The sequence below is a fragment of the Mobula birostris genome, chromosome 19, assembly GCF_030028105.1.
Source record: "Mobula birostris isolate sMobBir1 chromosome 19, sMobBir1.hap1, whole genome shotgun sequence".
Lineage (NCBI taxonomy): Eukaryota > Metazoa > Chordata > Chondrichthyes > Myliobatiformes > Myliobatidae > Mobula > Mobula birostris.
The window spans coordinates 42,854,355-42,869,689 of NC_092388.1; the positions used below are offsets into that span (position 1 = coordinate 42,854,355).

The 15,335-nt window shown below is 42.0% G+C and overlaps 1 protein-coding gene across 1 annotated transcript in view; it reads right to left on the reverse strand.

Moving 5' to 3' along the window:
* The window catches only part of dap (death-associated protein), a 107,656-nt gene extending 98,616 nt beyond the window's left edge, over positions 1-9,040 (reverse strand). The window contains exon 1 of the mRNA XM_072283523.1: positions 8,804-9,040. Coding sequence (XP_072139624.1) covers positions 8,804-8,951 — 148 coding nt within the window. The 5' untranslated portion in view covers positions 8,952-9,040. The remainder of the gene's footprint in view (positions 1-8,803) is intronic.
* Positions 9,041-15,335: the final 6,295 nt, after the last annotated feature.

Genomic DNA, 15,335 nt, shown 5'->3' on the forward strand with positions numbered 1-15,335 from the left:
GCATATGTTACCTGAAAATGCAAAAGAGTGTGAGGCAGAGTGAAACAAAACCCGCGAAAGTCGTCTAACTCTGATATAGACAAAGCAGTAATTGCTAACATTATATTAATGCTTCTATGCATTCCAAGCAAGAAATTCACGCACGTGACTAAATGCTTAAACATACCAGGGTTGGTGCAGCAAGAATTATGCATTTGAATTTGAATTTGAATGCATCAGCTTTGTGCTTCAGAAACAGGTAACTGAAGAATTGTGGATCTGCCATCCATGCACTAATTACTGACGAAAGTACAGATATGTCTGTACAGAAAATGGTAATTCTGAATTTTAAGTTTCAACTAGAAAATGAAACTTTCTATAAGACTGTGTTCATGGGTACTTTGAAACTAAGTGCATGACAGTATCACTATTGTTGAAGTAATGAAAAAAGTTTTATGTTAACAGCAATCCTGATTTTCAAAATATGGTGATGTTTACGTCAGACAGGGTAAACGCTATGCTTGGAAAGAACGATGGTGTAGCAGCAATTATTCGACAAGAGATGGAGAATCTGAGCAACACAGAAAAGACCTGGGAAGGACGATGCATGGAAAAATGATCAATTATGCAGGATAGAGAAACACTGCTACAAATAGTGTATACTATGTTCAGCAGGTAGTCAGTAAAATAAAAGGAAAACTGGAAGAACTAGCTAGTCACAGAATGTGATGTTGTGTCATATCAGAATCAGGTTTATTATCATGAAATTTGTTAACTGAGCAGGAGCAATGTAATACATAATATAAAGAGGAAAAATAGCAATAAATTAAGTAAATCAATTACACATGTTGAATAGATTAAAAATAGTGCAAAAACTGAAATAATATATATTAAACAAGTGAAGCAGTGTTCAGGGGTTCAATGTCCATTTAGGAATCGGATGGCAGAAGGGAAGAAGCTATTTGTGAATCGCTGAGTGCATGTCTTCAGGCTTCTGTACCTCCTATATGATGGTAGGAGTGAGAAAAGGGCATGCCCTGGGTGCTGGGGGTCCTTAATAATGAATGCTGCCTTCCTGAGACACCGCTCCTTGAAGATGTCCCGGGTACTTTGTAGGCTAGTACCCAAGTTAGAGCTGACTAAATTTATGACCATCTGCAGTTTCTTTTGGTCCTGTGCAGTAGCCCCTGCATACCAGACAGTGATGCAGCTTGTGGGAATGCTCTCCACAGTACATCTGCAGAAGTTTTTGAGTGTTTTTGTTGACATACCAAATTTCTTCAAACTCCTAATGAATATAGCTGTTGTCTTGCCTTATTTTTTGCTGCATCGATATGTTGGGGCCAGGTTAGGTCCTCAAAGATATTGACACCCAGGAACTTGAAACTGCTCACTCTCTCCACTTCTGATCCCTCTATGAGGATTGTTATGTGTTTCCTTGTCTTACCCTTCCTTAAGTCCACAGTCTTTGTTTAGACCACTAAGCAAAGTAAGATGGCTGTCAAGACAGTTAGCTGTTACTGTCTTAATGAGGAATTATGAAGTTTTGATCCAGTAAGTTAATGAATTTGACCATCAATCAGCGATTACTCCCTGAAAATTTTGACCAATCGACAATATCGAGTACCATTAACTATCCTTAACAATGTTTTAGAATATCTGGCATCTCTTTCTAAATTCCTTCATAAAACATAGAAATTTACAGCCCAGGAACAGGCCATTCAGTCCACATTTCAGAAAAACTGTCTGACTACAAGTGAACCACTGCAGTATGCAAAAGCAAAAATTAAGAAGTTACAGTCAGTTTCTTGGTGATACTGTTTATTGGAGTGACAAAGTAAAAGACCTGCTTGCATCAATAAGTTCTGACGCCGATACTACGCCTATTCTTTGGTTCATTCAACGTGTGTGTAATCTCTCGGATAATAGATTTCCTGATGATGAGTTACAACAATGGTAAGCTTTTGACCCTGTTGCTATTGCAAACGCCACCCATTTTGAATTTGGAAAACAGGGCGTTGTACGGAGGACAAAACAAGATACTCACCTACTATTAGGAACTATGATGGAAGTGTTGCCTCAAAAGTATCACAGCAATACTGTGATTTCAAATTTGTCATTTCTGAGAATTAAAATGATCAATGATATGTTGAGTAACGTGCTCAGAAACAAGGAATTTGAAGAACTGTCAATTGTTGTTGACATCGCTGGAGCATTTCAAGCTGACTGCGAGTGTTGATTCAGTCTCATAACTTCAATCAAATATAAACCAGAAACAGATTGGAAGTGGAAGATTTGGATGTACTAACGAGGACTAAAATTAATCTGGACTGTGTTTACAGACAATGGATTTGTAAAAAAAAGACAGGCGAGAAAAAATTTATGAAAAAACAAAAGATTTTCTTTGTTGAATTGTATTCCATTATACCTTTGAATTAATAAAAAGTATGTGACTTTTCAATTTAAAAATTCATAGTGTGCGTATTATATAAAAAAAGATTTAAAGTGTCAAGCAGGTTTCAGCCACGTAAAAATATCCTGCTCAGAGCAATGGTTGGTCCCCACAGCTACAAAAAAAATTAAGAGGGAACGTTGCCCAGATGAGAGATGCTATTTCTCAAGTGTGTGTTGGGCCTCACTGGATATGTCCTCCATGAGGCAGCCTTCCAAATTCAGTAATTTAATTCTACAGCTTGGGTGATTTGAATTCTTGGTCTCTATCAGTCATCCATTCCAGCTCATTTTTGATTCTCTTCATTTTTTTTTTAAAACCTCTCTGGGAATGGAGAACTCATGCGGTCTGACCTGTTGGGCGTATTGTCCTGCTCTACATTTCACAACCCTTAAATTCATCTAGGTTCTCATTCTCCTACTGTTCCCATTCAAACACTGATCAAATAACCTCATTCCCAGTTTATCCTCATTTTCACCCTGGTTTTATCCTTTCGAGGACATCCCCTTCACTCATTCTACCTGCAGCTTTACCAGTTTCACTTGCCTCCTTTTCAATTTGGATGAAACATCTCTGACCTGAAGTAGTGACTCTCTTTCTCTTCCCACATATGCAGATACTTCTGCTGAATATTTCCAGTATTTTGTGTTTTGTTTTACAGCACTGTGCTCAAGTCTTAGGCACATAAGTATAGCTAGGGTGCCTAAGACTTTTGCACAGTAACCTGCAGTAATTTTATGTATTGCACTGTACTGCTGACACAAAAAAACAACAAATTTCATGACATAACTGATGATATACCCGATTCTGATATGGGTCTCTATTGTAGACTGACAGTGGGAAGAGGGCAGGGAGAGGGGAATCACGGTTGGGAAAAGGAGAAGGGAGAGGGGAGGGAGCGGGAAGCACCAGAGAGACATTCTGTAATGATCAATAAACCAATCGTTTGGAATCAAATTACCTTGTGTGGTGTCTCAGGGCTGGGTGTGTCTGCACCTGCGCCACCCCTGCCCTGGCTCTCCTCTGCCACTTGTCCCACATCCCTCTGGCAGCGCACCACCCTCGCCATTCCCAAAATCGTTTTCTCCCACCAAATCTACTAACTCGCTCTCTGCTCCACATTGACAAGTACAGTACTGTGCAAAAGTCTTAGCACTCTAGCTACCTATATGTGCCAAAGACTTTTGCACCATTTCTGTAGATTTCCACTATCCGTAGTTTTTGAATTCTCATTAGTTTTAAAAATCAGATTCTGAATTGCAAATCTTTGATAGGTTCTGATGTTAAACCCCATTTATACGGACCCCATTAATAGACCAGTTAGCCCATCCAGCTGTCCATCATGCAAGTTCATAGCTTATCTGATTGTAATTTCAACTCCGCATTTCAATCTACTGACTGTAACATTTAATGTTGCTGCGGTTTTCAAAACTCTACCTATTACTGACTTTAGAATCACTGAAAGATGAATCACTGTTTCCTACACCTGTTCAAGGGTTCAAAAGACATGCAGCACCACAAGAAAGAATTTTGTCTCAACTTTTTACTTCATGCCCCTTCAAGTGGAACTATCGTCTCCACATCAACACTGTTAAACCCCCTAGGGATCTTATACATTTTGATGAATACACTGTCTTTTTGTGCATGATAAGTGCTCAGGTAAATTCAAACCTCACTTTACAAATGGAGTAACTAAAACACCATTACTAAAAAAACGCTGGAGATTCTCCAAAACACGTAGCACAGGGAGGTCAGTTTGCCCTCTCTGAAAGGGCAGTTTAATCAATCCAATTATTGAGCAATTGTTATCTATTCAAGGATTCATAAAATATGGGGGAAATGGCATTATAGGCTCACCAATTATCAATGTCAGCAAAATGAACTCACAGTTGTCTTACCACTTGCATGATATTTTCTGTTAAAAATTTAGGATGCAATTATGGTGACTCCTTTCCAAATAGTAAAGTGTATTTTCACAACCCTCCATTTTCCAGTACTTGGCAATTCTTTAAAAATAAACATAATTTTCCCAATATTTTATATTGGTAAGTATGAACTGACCACATGACAAATATTCATAGTAAATTCAAATGTAACAGTTCTTCCAGCACTAAGAAAAATTATGAAATCCAAGTTTGAAGAAACTACTTCAATTTCTTTTTAAATGAAATGGCTTTCTCCAATGGCCCAGTTAAGACGGGAGAAATACTCAGATCTGGTGGCTTTTACTCACCTAGCTAGGCACAAGTTCTCAGCAGAAATCAAAATCTTATTAAATCTTAAATATTAAATCTTAAGAGCTTGTCTGCTGCATTAAATCCAAAGGGACAGCATGAATCTCCTCAAAATCAAAGTCAACGTCAATTTATTATCGAAGTATGCACAGGTTACCATACACTACCTTGGGATTCATTTTCTTGCAGGAAAATAAAGAAATGCAATAGAATTTAAGAACCCAACAAACAGCCCAATGAAAGCAGTAAGCTGCCAAACAGTAATCAGAAGCGCAGAGGCCGGAATCCAAAGGAACAATCTACTGGACGAACTCAGCGGGTTGAACAGCATCTGTGGGGAGAAAAAAATGTCGACGCTTCAGGTCAAAACCTAGCATCAGTACTGAGAGTGGAGAGCTGCAATGGGGAGTGGTAAGAAAGATTCCCGAGGTGACTGGTAGACTGGGGGGGGGGGGGGGAATGGAAGTAAAATGACACACTGGTAGTGCCAGGTAGGGTAGGGGAAGCAAGGAGAGAGTAATTAGAAGCTAATTTCATTTTAATTATTAATTTAAATATTTCGACTTAAATAACTATCTTCCCAAGTCTGCAAGCATGTGTGCATGTATTTTAATTTGATTCAGTAATTTTAATGTTTTTCACTTTCACTCATTCAGTATCAAGAAGTATGAGATAAACGTCAAGGGCATTTGAGTACCTGACATTTGCGCCTGTATAGTCCATGTCTTTCGCTAGGCTCCCAAGGTGCGTCAGCACCTCGGGGCATGCTGCAAGAATAAACATGTTCCAAGGGCAGGAAACCGACAGGTAAAGTCAATGGAAGTTCGTTCCTAATGCTGCATGCCTGAATATGTTTGCTCCAACTTACTTGCAGTGCCAGCTTGGCTCAAAGTTGCAGACCAAATATTTAAACTGCAAGAAAGAAGATGAGGGAGAAAAAAGGAAAAAAAATGTACAAGGTAAGATAACAGACCATAGGACCTCGATAAAAAGAAAAAAAATTTCAGCACAAACCTAGTCATATATCTTCAATTATTAGGAAATACAATGTTAATCAGTTACAATGATGATGCCTGGACATAAATATATCACATATTTATGCATTAAACAATGCATATTTAGACATTCAATTGTTTAAGTGATCTAAGAAATTAATCATTCACCAAGTCCAAACCATGGACGCCGAAAAAAGATTTCTAAATAATTACAGAGAGAATCTGCAGATGCTGGAAATCCGAGCAACGCACGCAAAATGCTGGAAGAATGTTGCGTTTGGCCTACTGAGTTCCTCCAGCATTTTGTGTGTGTGTGTGTGTGTGTGTGTGTGTGAGAGAGTGAGTGAGTGAGTGAGTGAGTGAGTGAGTGAGTATGTGTGTGTGTGTGTGTGTGTGTGTGTGTGTGTGTGTGTGTGTGAGTGTGTGTGTGAGTAAGTGTGTGTGTGTGTGTGTGTGTGTGTGTGTGTGTGTGTGTGAGAGAGTGAGTGAGTGAGTGAGTGAGTGAGTATGTGTGTGTGTGTGTGTGTGTGTGTGAGTGTGAGTGTGAGTGTGTGTGAGAGTGAGTAAGTGTGTGTGTGTGTGTGTGTGTGTGTGTGTGTGTGTGTCTCTAAATAATTACTTATCTTTTAATCACTGAAAAACTTGGGGCAGGAAATACAAGCTTCATCTCTGATCATTTACGTCCAAAGGTAAAAACCTAATGATTTGCCAATAGAGGATTAAAAGGAAAATTAACTTAGGCCATGGACCTACAAACTGTGCGTACATTAAGACGTCAAATTTTAAAATAAAAGACTGCAAAGTGAAGGATGGCAGTGCACTTAAGTTGCAAATCACATCCCATAATTCCTTCCTCTTATTTGCCCATCTTTTCTCTTACTTCACTCCTGTTTCTACTGAAAAATTCAGTCAGTAGTCATCAAGGTTCTAGAAGCAGCAAAGCCAGATAATGCAGTCATTAATCAGGCAAAAAACTGTAGATAACTAGCAGCTTGCTGATGAAAACCAAAGTTGAACCCAATAGGTTGAACTCAAGGTGCAAACCCAATAGTAGAAATTGATACCTCTGAAATTTTCAGTGAGTTTTCCTAATTTTAAGTGTCACTTTGAAATCGTTGGCAAATTTTCTTAAGTTTGTTTGATAGTGGAGCTCTACTACAAGTGTCAGTGTCGTTTCTGGGATTGACAACGTACACAAAGTGACAGATCATGAGATGATGCGAGTCATTAAACCATTGTTAACAAGTAAATTACGTCAACCTCAACTGTGAAACTGTATTTCCTCTTTCCCAACAGTAAATTAAATCCCAGGAGGTCAAAGTAACAGAGATAGGGAGAGTCCAGATCAAAAAGGCATCCGAATTTTACAAACCCCCATTCTTGAAATAAGGCAGCAAGTGGATAGATGGTTTAAAGTAAGAAAATGCTGGAAAATACTCAGCAATTCTGATAAAAGTGATTAACCTGAAGTTGCTGTCTACCCTGGTATATGCTTTTGAATATTGATGAATTCAGGTGGTCATGCCTCAAGGAGGAGGCATCCATTGTCAAAGAACTTCACCATCTGGAATATATTCCCTTTGTGTTACTACCATTGGGGAGGAAGTACAGGAGCCTAGAGACTGAAATTTAACATTTTAAGAACAAATTCTTTCCCCCTGCCATCAGATTTCTGAACAGTCCTATGAAAACCATCCCCTTATTTGTCTTTTGCACTATTCGAATTCAATTGACTTTATTACTTACATCCTTCACATACATGAGTAAAAATTTTTACGTTATGTCTCAATCTAAATGTGCTCCACTACCCTATCCGCCACAGCCCAACTTACCTCACCACACTAAACTCCATGACCTCATCTCTCCCAGCCCCACAAATACATTCACCAGCCCTACCCACAAACCTAATCCTAATGTCCAAAGGGGCACATCCCCCCCCAACTAACCCTAGGTGCACCTCGATTAACCCTGGCCACAACCCCACAAATGTTTGCTTCTTTAGGATTTTAATGCCTTGCACTGCACCACTGCTGCAAAACAACAAATTACACAACGTATGGCAGTAATAATAAATTTCATTCTGATCTTCCGAATTTTCCTCCAATCTGGAAAGATCAAGGTCCAAGCCAGCAAGTTGGAAAACAACAAATGCAACATTCCAATTTGAGAAAGCAGTGAGAAAGTATGGGGCTACAGATTCATCAACCTTACCTGTGGGTCAGGCAACAGAAAGGGAAATAATGATTAATAAATCTACTTGAGTGTAATTCAAAGGTGTAACTATCATGGTGGATAAAGAGTAACATGATCATAGTGAATGTTTCTTGGAATATGGTGCCATGTGAAAGGTTACTGAACAAGAAAAAAATGCTCATGGAATTGATGGAACATGGACTGGGTTACAGACAAAAAATAGACAAACCTCCCATTTTTAAGTTGCCAAGCTGTGGCTGTTGGAATGACAGAGTAAAGAGGCCTTATAGATCTCGAGTTTATATTTCCTAGTTCCAGCCTTCTACTCATTTTGCATATCTTCATCTATGAAATACTAAATGGTATAACAGCAGAAATATCCTGATCTGAAACGCTAACTTGCTTTTTCTCTTTCTCTATGAACGCTGTCAGAACTAATATACTGTATATCTTTGTCCAGTAAACGTGTTTTCGTGATTTTACAGAAGTCTTATTCGACTGACACTTGTTGCCATTTAAAACTTAAACCATTCTATTCAATTTGAAAATACAAGCTTTAAATTTGAAGAAATAATCTCAAACCTAATTGACAGAAGAGACAATTTATTACTTTTCTCCACTTGATCTTTGCCGTCTCCAGATTAAACATATCTACCCAGTGAATAGCAGAATAACAAAATGCAAATCCTTTCTTGTCTTAAGAACAAAACATCAGTCACCAAATGCATTAGAAACCCCACAGTGGAATAAATGCTGAAACAGGAACCTCGATGCTAAATCCCATAAACTGGTCTGCGCGATTGCGTCACTTGAACAGCATATTCAATACTTGCAGAAGTGATTTATTTCCAACGTTCAGCCAAGTTTGCGGCCAGTATTCGACGGGAAAGAAAGCAAACCAATTACATGGTGCTGCGAATCGTCATTCTCGGAACAAGGTGCATACATACCAGCAGGAGGGTGGCCGGCTTTGGTTTCCACCTTCTCCCTGGGTGGGGAAGACATCCTCGCCCCTTCGCTACTCCGCACTCGTCGCTCTGCTACAAAGTGGCAACGTGGCTCCACAAACACGGCAACCCGGAGGAGCCCGCCGGGCATGCGCAGAGCTACCCGCCTCTTCCCCTTCCCTCGTCCCTTCTTTCCATCAGGAGGGCGTCAAGCGCCGAGGAGGCGTGGAGAGCCGCGACGTAGAGCGGTGACGGCGACGGCGGCTGAGAGGAAAGGGGCGTCCGCTCTTCTGCGGGGCGGAGTTAGAGGCCAAAGGCCGAAGCAATAGAGGCGGGGAAAGGACTGTAGGCGAAGGGAAGGGTAGGGTGAGTAGGCCGAGGAAGAAGAGGGAGCCGGGGGGAGGAGATGGGTGGGGAGAGTGGGCTGAGGGTAAGGATTGATGAGGGAGAGGGGAAGAGGATAAGCGAGAGGGAGGTTGAGGAAGAGCCGGATGGGGGTGGAGGGAAGAGCGGGTTAGAGTAAGGGGGTAAAGGAGTTGACAGAGAATGAGGAGGAGTTTGGGCGGATGGAGAAGAAGAGGAACAGTCGAGATGAGAGGGAAGATTTGATAACAACAGAGATTATCTAATAAAGGGAGAATGGGAACAGAGTGATAGAAGGCAAAGGAAAAGTGTGAACAGAACACACACAAAATTTTGGAGGAACTCCGCATTTCAGGTAGTAGCAACACACATGAAAGTTGCTGGTGAACGCAGCAGGCCAGGCAGCATCTCTAGGAAGAGGTACAGTCGACGTTTCGGGCCGAGACCCTTCGTTGGTCCTGATGTATGTTTGATGTGTGTTGCTTGAATTTCCTTCATCTGCAGAATTCCTCGTGTTTATGTTTTTAATTTCAGGCAGTATCTATGGAGAGGGGAAAAAAAAGGCAATGTTGAAGTCCGAAATGTTGACTATTAGAATCGGCTTTAATAATACTAGCATATGTCAGAAACATAGAAAACCCACAGCACAATACAGGCCCTTCGGCCCACAAAGTTGTGCTGAACATGTCCCTACCTTAAAAATTACTAGGCTTACCCATAGCCCTCTATTTTTTTTAAGCTCCATGTACCTATCCAAAGGTTTCTTAAAAGACCCTATCGTATCTGCCTCCACCACCGTTGCCGGCAGCCCATTCCACACACTCACCACTCTCTAAGTAAAAAACTTATCCCTGACATCACCTCTGTACCTACTCCCCAACACCTTAAACCTGTGTCCTCTTGTAACCATTTCAGCCCTGGGAAAAAGCCTCCGACTATCCACACAATCAATGACTCTCATGATCTTATACACCTCTATCAGGGCATATCTCATCCTCTGTTGCTCCCAAGGAGAAAAGGCTGAGTTCACTCAATCTGTTTTCATAAGGTATGCTACCCAGTCCAGGCAATATCCTTGTAAATTTCCTCTGCACCCTTTCTATGGTTTCCACATCCTTCCTGTATGTAGTGAGACGACCAGAACTGAGCACAGTACTCCAAATAGGGTCTGACCAGGGTCCTATATAGCTGCAACATTACCTCTCGGCTCCTATATTCAATTCCATGATTCATGAAGGCCAATACACTGTATGCCTTCTTAACCACAAGGTCAACCTGGGCAGCTGCTTTGAGCATCCTATGGACTCGGACCCCAAGATCCCTCTAATCCTCCACACTGCCAAGAGTCTTACCATTAATACTATATTCTGCCATCATATTTGACCTACCAAAATGAACCACTTCACACTTATCTGGGTTGAACTCTTAGCTGCCACTTCTCAGCTCAGTTTTGTACCTTATCAGTGTCTCGCTGTAACCTCTGACAGGCCTCCACACTATCCACAACACCTCCAACCTTTGTGTCATCAGCAAACTTACTAACCCATCCCTCCACTTCCTCATCCAGGTCATTTATAAAAATCACGAAGAGTAAGGGTCCCAGAACAGATCCTTGAGGCACACCACTGGTCACCGGCCTCCATGCAGAATATGACTCGTCTACAACCACTCTTTGCCTTCTGTGGGCAAGCCAGTTCTGGATCCACAAAGCAATGTTCCCTTGGATATCATGCTTCCTTACTTTCTCAATAAGCCTGCGATGGGGTACTTTATCAAATGCCTTGTTGAAATCCATAAACACTACATCTACTGCTCTTCCTTCCTCAATGTGTTTAGTCACATTCTCAAAAAATTCAATCAGGCTTGTAAGGCACGACCTGCCCTTGACAAAGCCATGCTGACTACTCCTAATCATATTATACCTCTCCAAATGTTTATAAATCCTGCCTCTCAGGATCTTCTCCATCAACTTACCAACCACTGAAGTAAGACTCACTGGTCTATAATTTCCTGGGCTATCTCTACTCCCTTTCTTGAATAAAGGAACAACAGCCGCAACCCTCCAATCCTCCGGAACCTCTCCAGTCCCCATTGATGATTCAAAGATCATCATCAGAGGCTCAGTAATCTCCTCCCTTACCTCCCACAGTAGCCTGGGGTACATCTCATCTAGTCCCGGCGACTTCATTGGCTCTGCTTCCTGCATGCATGCTGAGCTTGTTGACTTCATTAACTTTGCCTCTAACTTTCACCCGGCCCCCAAGTTTACCTGGTCGATTTCCAACACCTCCCTCTCTCTGGAGACAGCTTATCTACTTATGTCTACTATAAGCTTACTGACTCTCACAGCTATCTGGACTATTCCTTTTCTCACCCTGTCTCTTGCAAAAATGCCATCCCCTTCTCACAATCCCTCCGTCTCCGCCGCATCTGCTCTCAGGATGAGGCTTTTCATTCCAGGACGAGGGAGATGTCCTTTTTTAAAGAAAGGGGCTTCCCTTCCTCCACCATCAACTCTGCTTTCAAACGCATCTCCCCCATTTCACGCACATCTGCTCTCACTCCATCTTCCCGCCACCCCACTAGGAATAGGGTTCCCCTTCTCCTCACCTACCACCCCACCAGCCTCTGGGTCCAACATATAATTCTCCGTAACTTCTGCCAACTCCAATGGGATCCCACCACTAAGCACATCTTTCCCTCCCCACTGATCTCCCTCCTGGCCTCCTGGCACTTATCCTTGTAAGTGGAACAAGTGCTACACATGTCCTTACACTTCCTCCCTCACCACCATTCAGGGCCCCAGATAGTCCTTCCAGGTGAGGTGACACTTCACCTGTGAGTTGGCTGGGGTGATATACTGCGTCCGGTGCTCCCGATGTGGCCTTCTATACATTGGCGAGACCTGACGCAGACTGGGAGATCACTTCGCTAAACACCTTCGCTCCCCCTCCTGTCTTCTCCTATCATTTCGGATCTCCCCCTCCCCCTCCCACTTTCAAATCTCTTACTAGCTTTTCTTTCAGTTAGTCCTGATGAAGGGTCTCGGCCCGAAACGTCAACTGTACCTCTTCCTAGAGATGCTGCCTGGCCTGCTGCGTTCACCAGCAACTTTTATGTGTGTGACTTAACCAACTTGATGCTTTCCAAAAGCTCTAGCACATCCTCTTTCTTAATATCTGCACGCTGAAGCTTTTCAGTCTGCTGCAAGTCATCACTACAAACACCAAGATCCTTTTCCTTAGTGAATACTGAAGTAAAGTATTCATTAAGTACCTCTGCTATTTCCTCTGGTTCCATACACACTTTCCCACTATCACACCTGATAGGTCCTATTCTTTCGAATCTTATCCTCTTGCTCTTCACATACTTGTAGAATGCCTTGGGGTTTTCCTTAATTCTGCCTGCCAAGGCCTTCTCATGGCCCCTTCTAGCGCTCCTAATTTCCTTTTTAAGCTCCTCCCTGTTAGCCTTATAATCTTTTAGATCTCTAACATTACCTAGATCTCTGAACCTTTTGTAAGCTTTTCTTTTCTTCTTGACTAGATTTTTTACAGCCTTTGTACACCATGGTTCCCGTACCCTACCATAACCTCCCTGTCTCATTGGAACGTACCTATGCAGAACTCCACAAAACTATCCCCTGAACATTTGCTACATTTCTTCTGTACTTTTCCCTGAGAACATCTGCTCCCAATTTAAGCTTCCTATTTCTTGCCTGATAGCCTCATAATCCCCTTTTCTCCAATTAAACGCTTTTCTAACTTGTCTGTTCCTATCTCTCTCCAATGCTATTGTAAAAGGAGATAGAACTATGATCACTATCTCCAAAATGCTCTCCCTCCGAGGGATCTATCACCTGACCAGGTGCATTTCTCAATACCAAATCAAGTACAGTCTCTCCTCTTGTAGGCTTATCTACATATAGTGTCAAGAAACCTTCCTGAACACACGTAACAAACTCCACCCCATCTAAACCCCTTGCTCTAGGGAGATGCCAGTCGATATTTGGGAAATTAAAAGCTCCCATCACGACAACTCTTATTATTACACTTTTCCATGATCTGTTTCCCTCTCTGCTTCTCGATATCCCTGTCACTATTGGGCGCCTATAAAAAACACCCAGTAAAGTTATTGATCCCTTCCTGTTCCTAACCTCCACCCACAGAGACTCCGTAGACAATCCCTCCATGACATCCACCTTTTCTGCAGCTGTGACACTATCTCTGATCAACAGTGCCACGCCCCCAGCTCTTCTGCCTCCCTCCCTGTCCTTTCTGAAACATCTAAAGTTTCTCCAGCACTTATTTCCAAGATTTCTCGCACCTACGGATTCCCTGTGTTTATGAAAAGTCTGAATGAATACTTTTCATCTGTATGCACTCAAGAGAAAAGGGCTTTGTTGTCTGATATTTCACTTTGGTTGCTGAAATTCAAGGAGTATTAGACGTTTTAACTGATACTTCACTAATGACTGACCAGATCTCACATGATGGGCTGCTACAAAAGGTTAGAGACCTTGCTGTCTCAGGTAGGCTGACCAACTGAATCCAAATTGTCTTAGTAATAAGAGTCTAATGGTGGAGGATTTATTATAATCACCCCACTCCCTCACCCCCATTAGCCCCATCCACCTTACCCCATCAGCCCCATCACATCATCCCTATCCCCCCCACATAACCCCCAACCAACCCCCATCACCTTACTAAACTACCAACCGCTCCCCATCCTCACTCCATCACTCTTCTATCATTCCCACTCCCATTATCTCCATCCCATCACTCCATCTCCTGTCCCATGTCACTCCCTTCACCCCATCTCTGCTTACCCCTTTTCCCCATCATGTCAACAACCCCATCCCCTGCCCAAACTCCCCTCCTTGCCCAAGCCACTCACCATCCTCAACCCCTTACCCCCACTCCCCTCTCCTCTCATTAGATGGCATTTAAATCAAATGTAATTTGTTAACGTCATTGTTTTTTTTATAAACTCCTTATCAAAGCCTTTCAAGCATAAAGACTTTTCTTGAGCTATAAAGGCAATATGCTGGAACTATTCAGCAGATATGGAGATAGAAATATTTCAGGGCAATGCTCACTCCTCTTTCTCTTGTCTTTCCTCAGCTCAGTCTTCTGTTGGTGAGGATTACCTTTTTTGTAACTTTGTACCACTGAAAATATTTTTATTTAATGAACATGGTGCAGTTTGACTGATGCGCAACATTCATATTTCTGATTAAATCTTATTCTTTGGTAGTTCCTTTTATTTAATCATTGTTTCACAGTGACTTTATGTGGAACTGATAAATCTACTAATGTTCCCTGTTATCTCCCCAGCTCATCTTCAGATTATTATGAGCAGCCTTCCTGAGTTGCTTTTGCCCATGTGCAGTTAATGAAAATTCCAGGATTTGGGCCATGTGACAAGTAAGGGCTGGCAATGAGTCAATTTTCCCTCAGGTCACAATGGTATGTGTTTTGGAGAAATCTGTAGATAGTAGTATTCCTGTGCATTTGCTGTCCTTGTTCTTCATGGTAGTAGGGACCATTGTTTGATCAGTGCTATCAAAGCAGTGTGCAGTGAGTACTTGCGGTACATTTTGTAGGTGGTATCTATTGGAACCATGATAATCCTGTGGGGTAGGTGGAGTGCCAGTGAAGACTGGATGGTATCAGTCTTCTTGATGTGTGCTAGCAGTGCACTGATCCAGGTAAATAGCAGTCTATAATGCACTTGACTATGCCCTGTTGATGGCAGGAAGGCCTTGGGGTGTTAGCAATTGAGTCACATGATACAAGATACACAGTGTCTGACCTCCTCTTTTAGCCACATTCTTTATTTGTTTGGTCCAGTTAAGTTTCAAGTCAGTGTTGAACCCCAGGGCATTGATGATGATTGCAATATCATTGAATGTTGAAGTGCTGTGAGATTACAACAGGGTCAGGATGAACTGGGGAAGAGGGCCAAGGAATAGCAGATGGAACTTAACTTGGACAAGTGTGAGGTGTTGTATTTTGTTAACTTAAACCAGGGCAGAATTTGGGCAGTAAATGGTCGGGCCCTGGAACATGTAGAATAGAGAGACCTAGGGTTTTCTCAAAGCAGTGACACAAGCAGACAGGGCAGTGACAAAGGCTGGCCTTCACCAGTCGGGGAACTGAGTCCTGGAGTT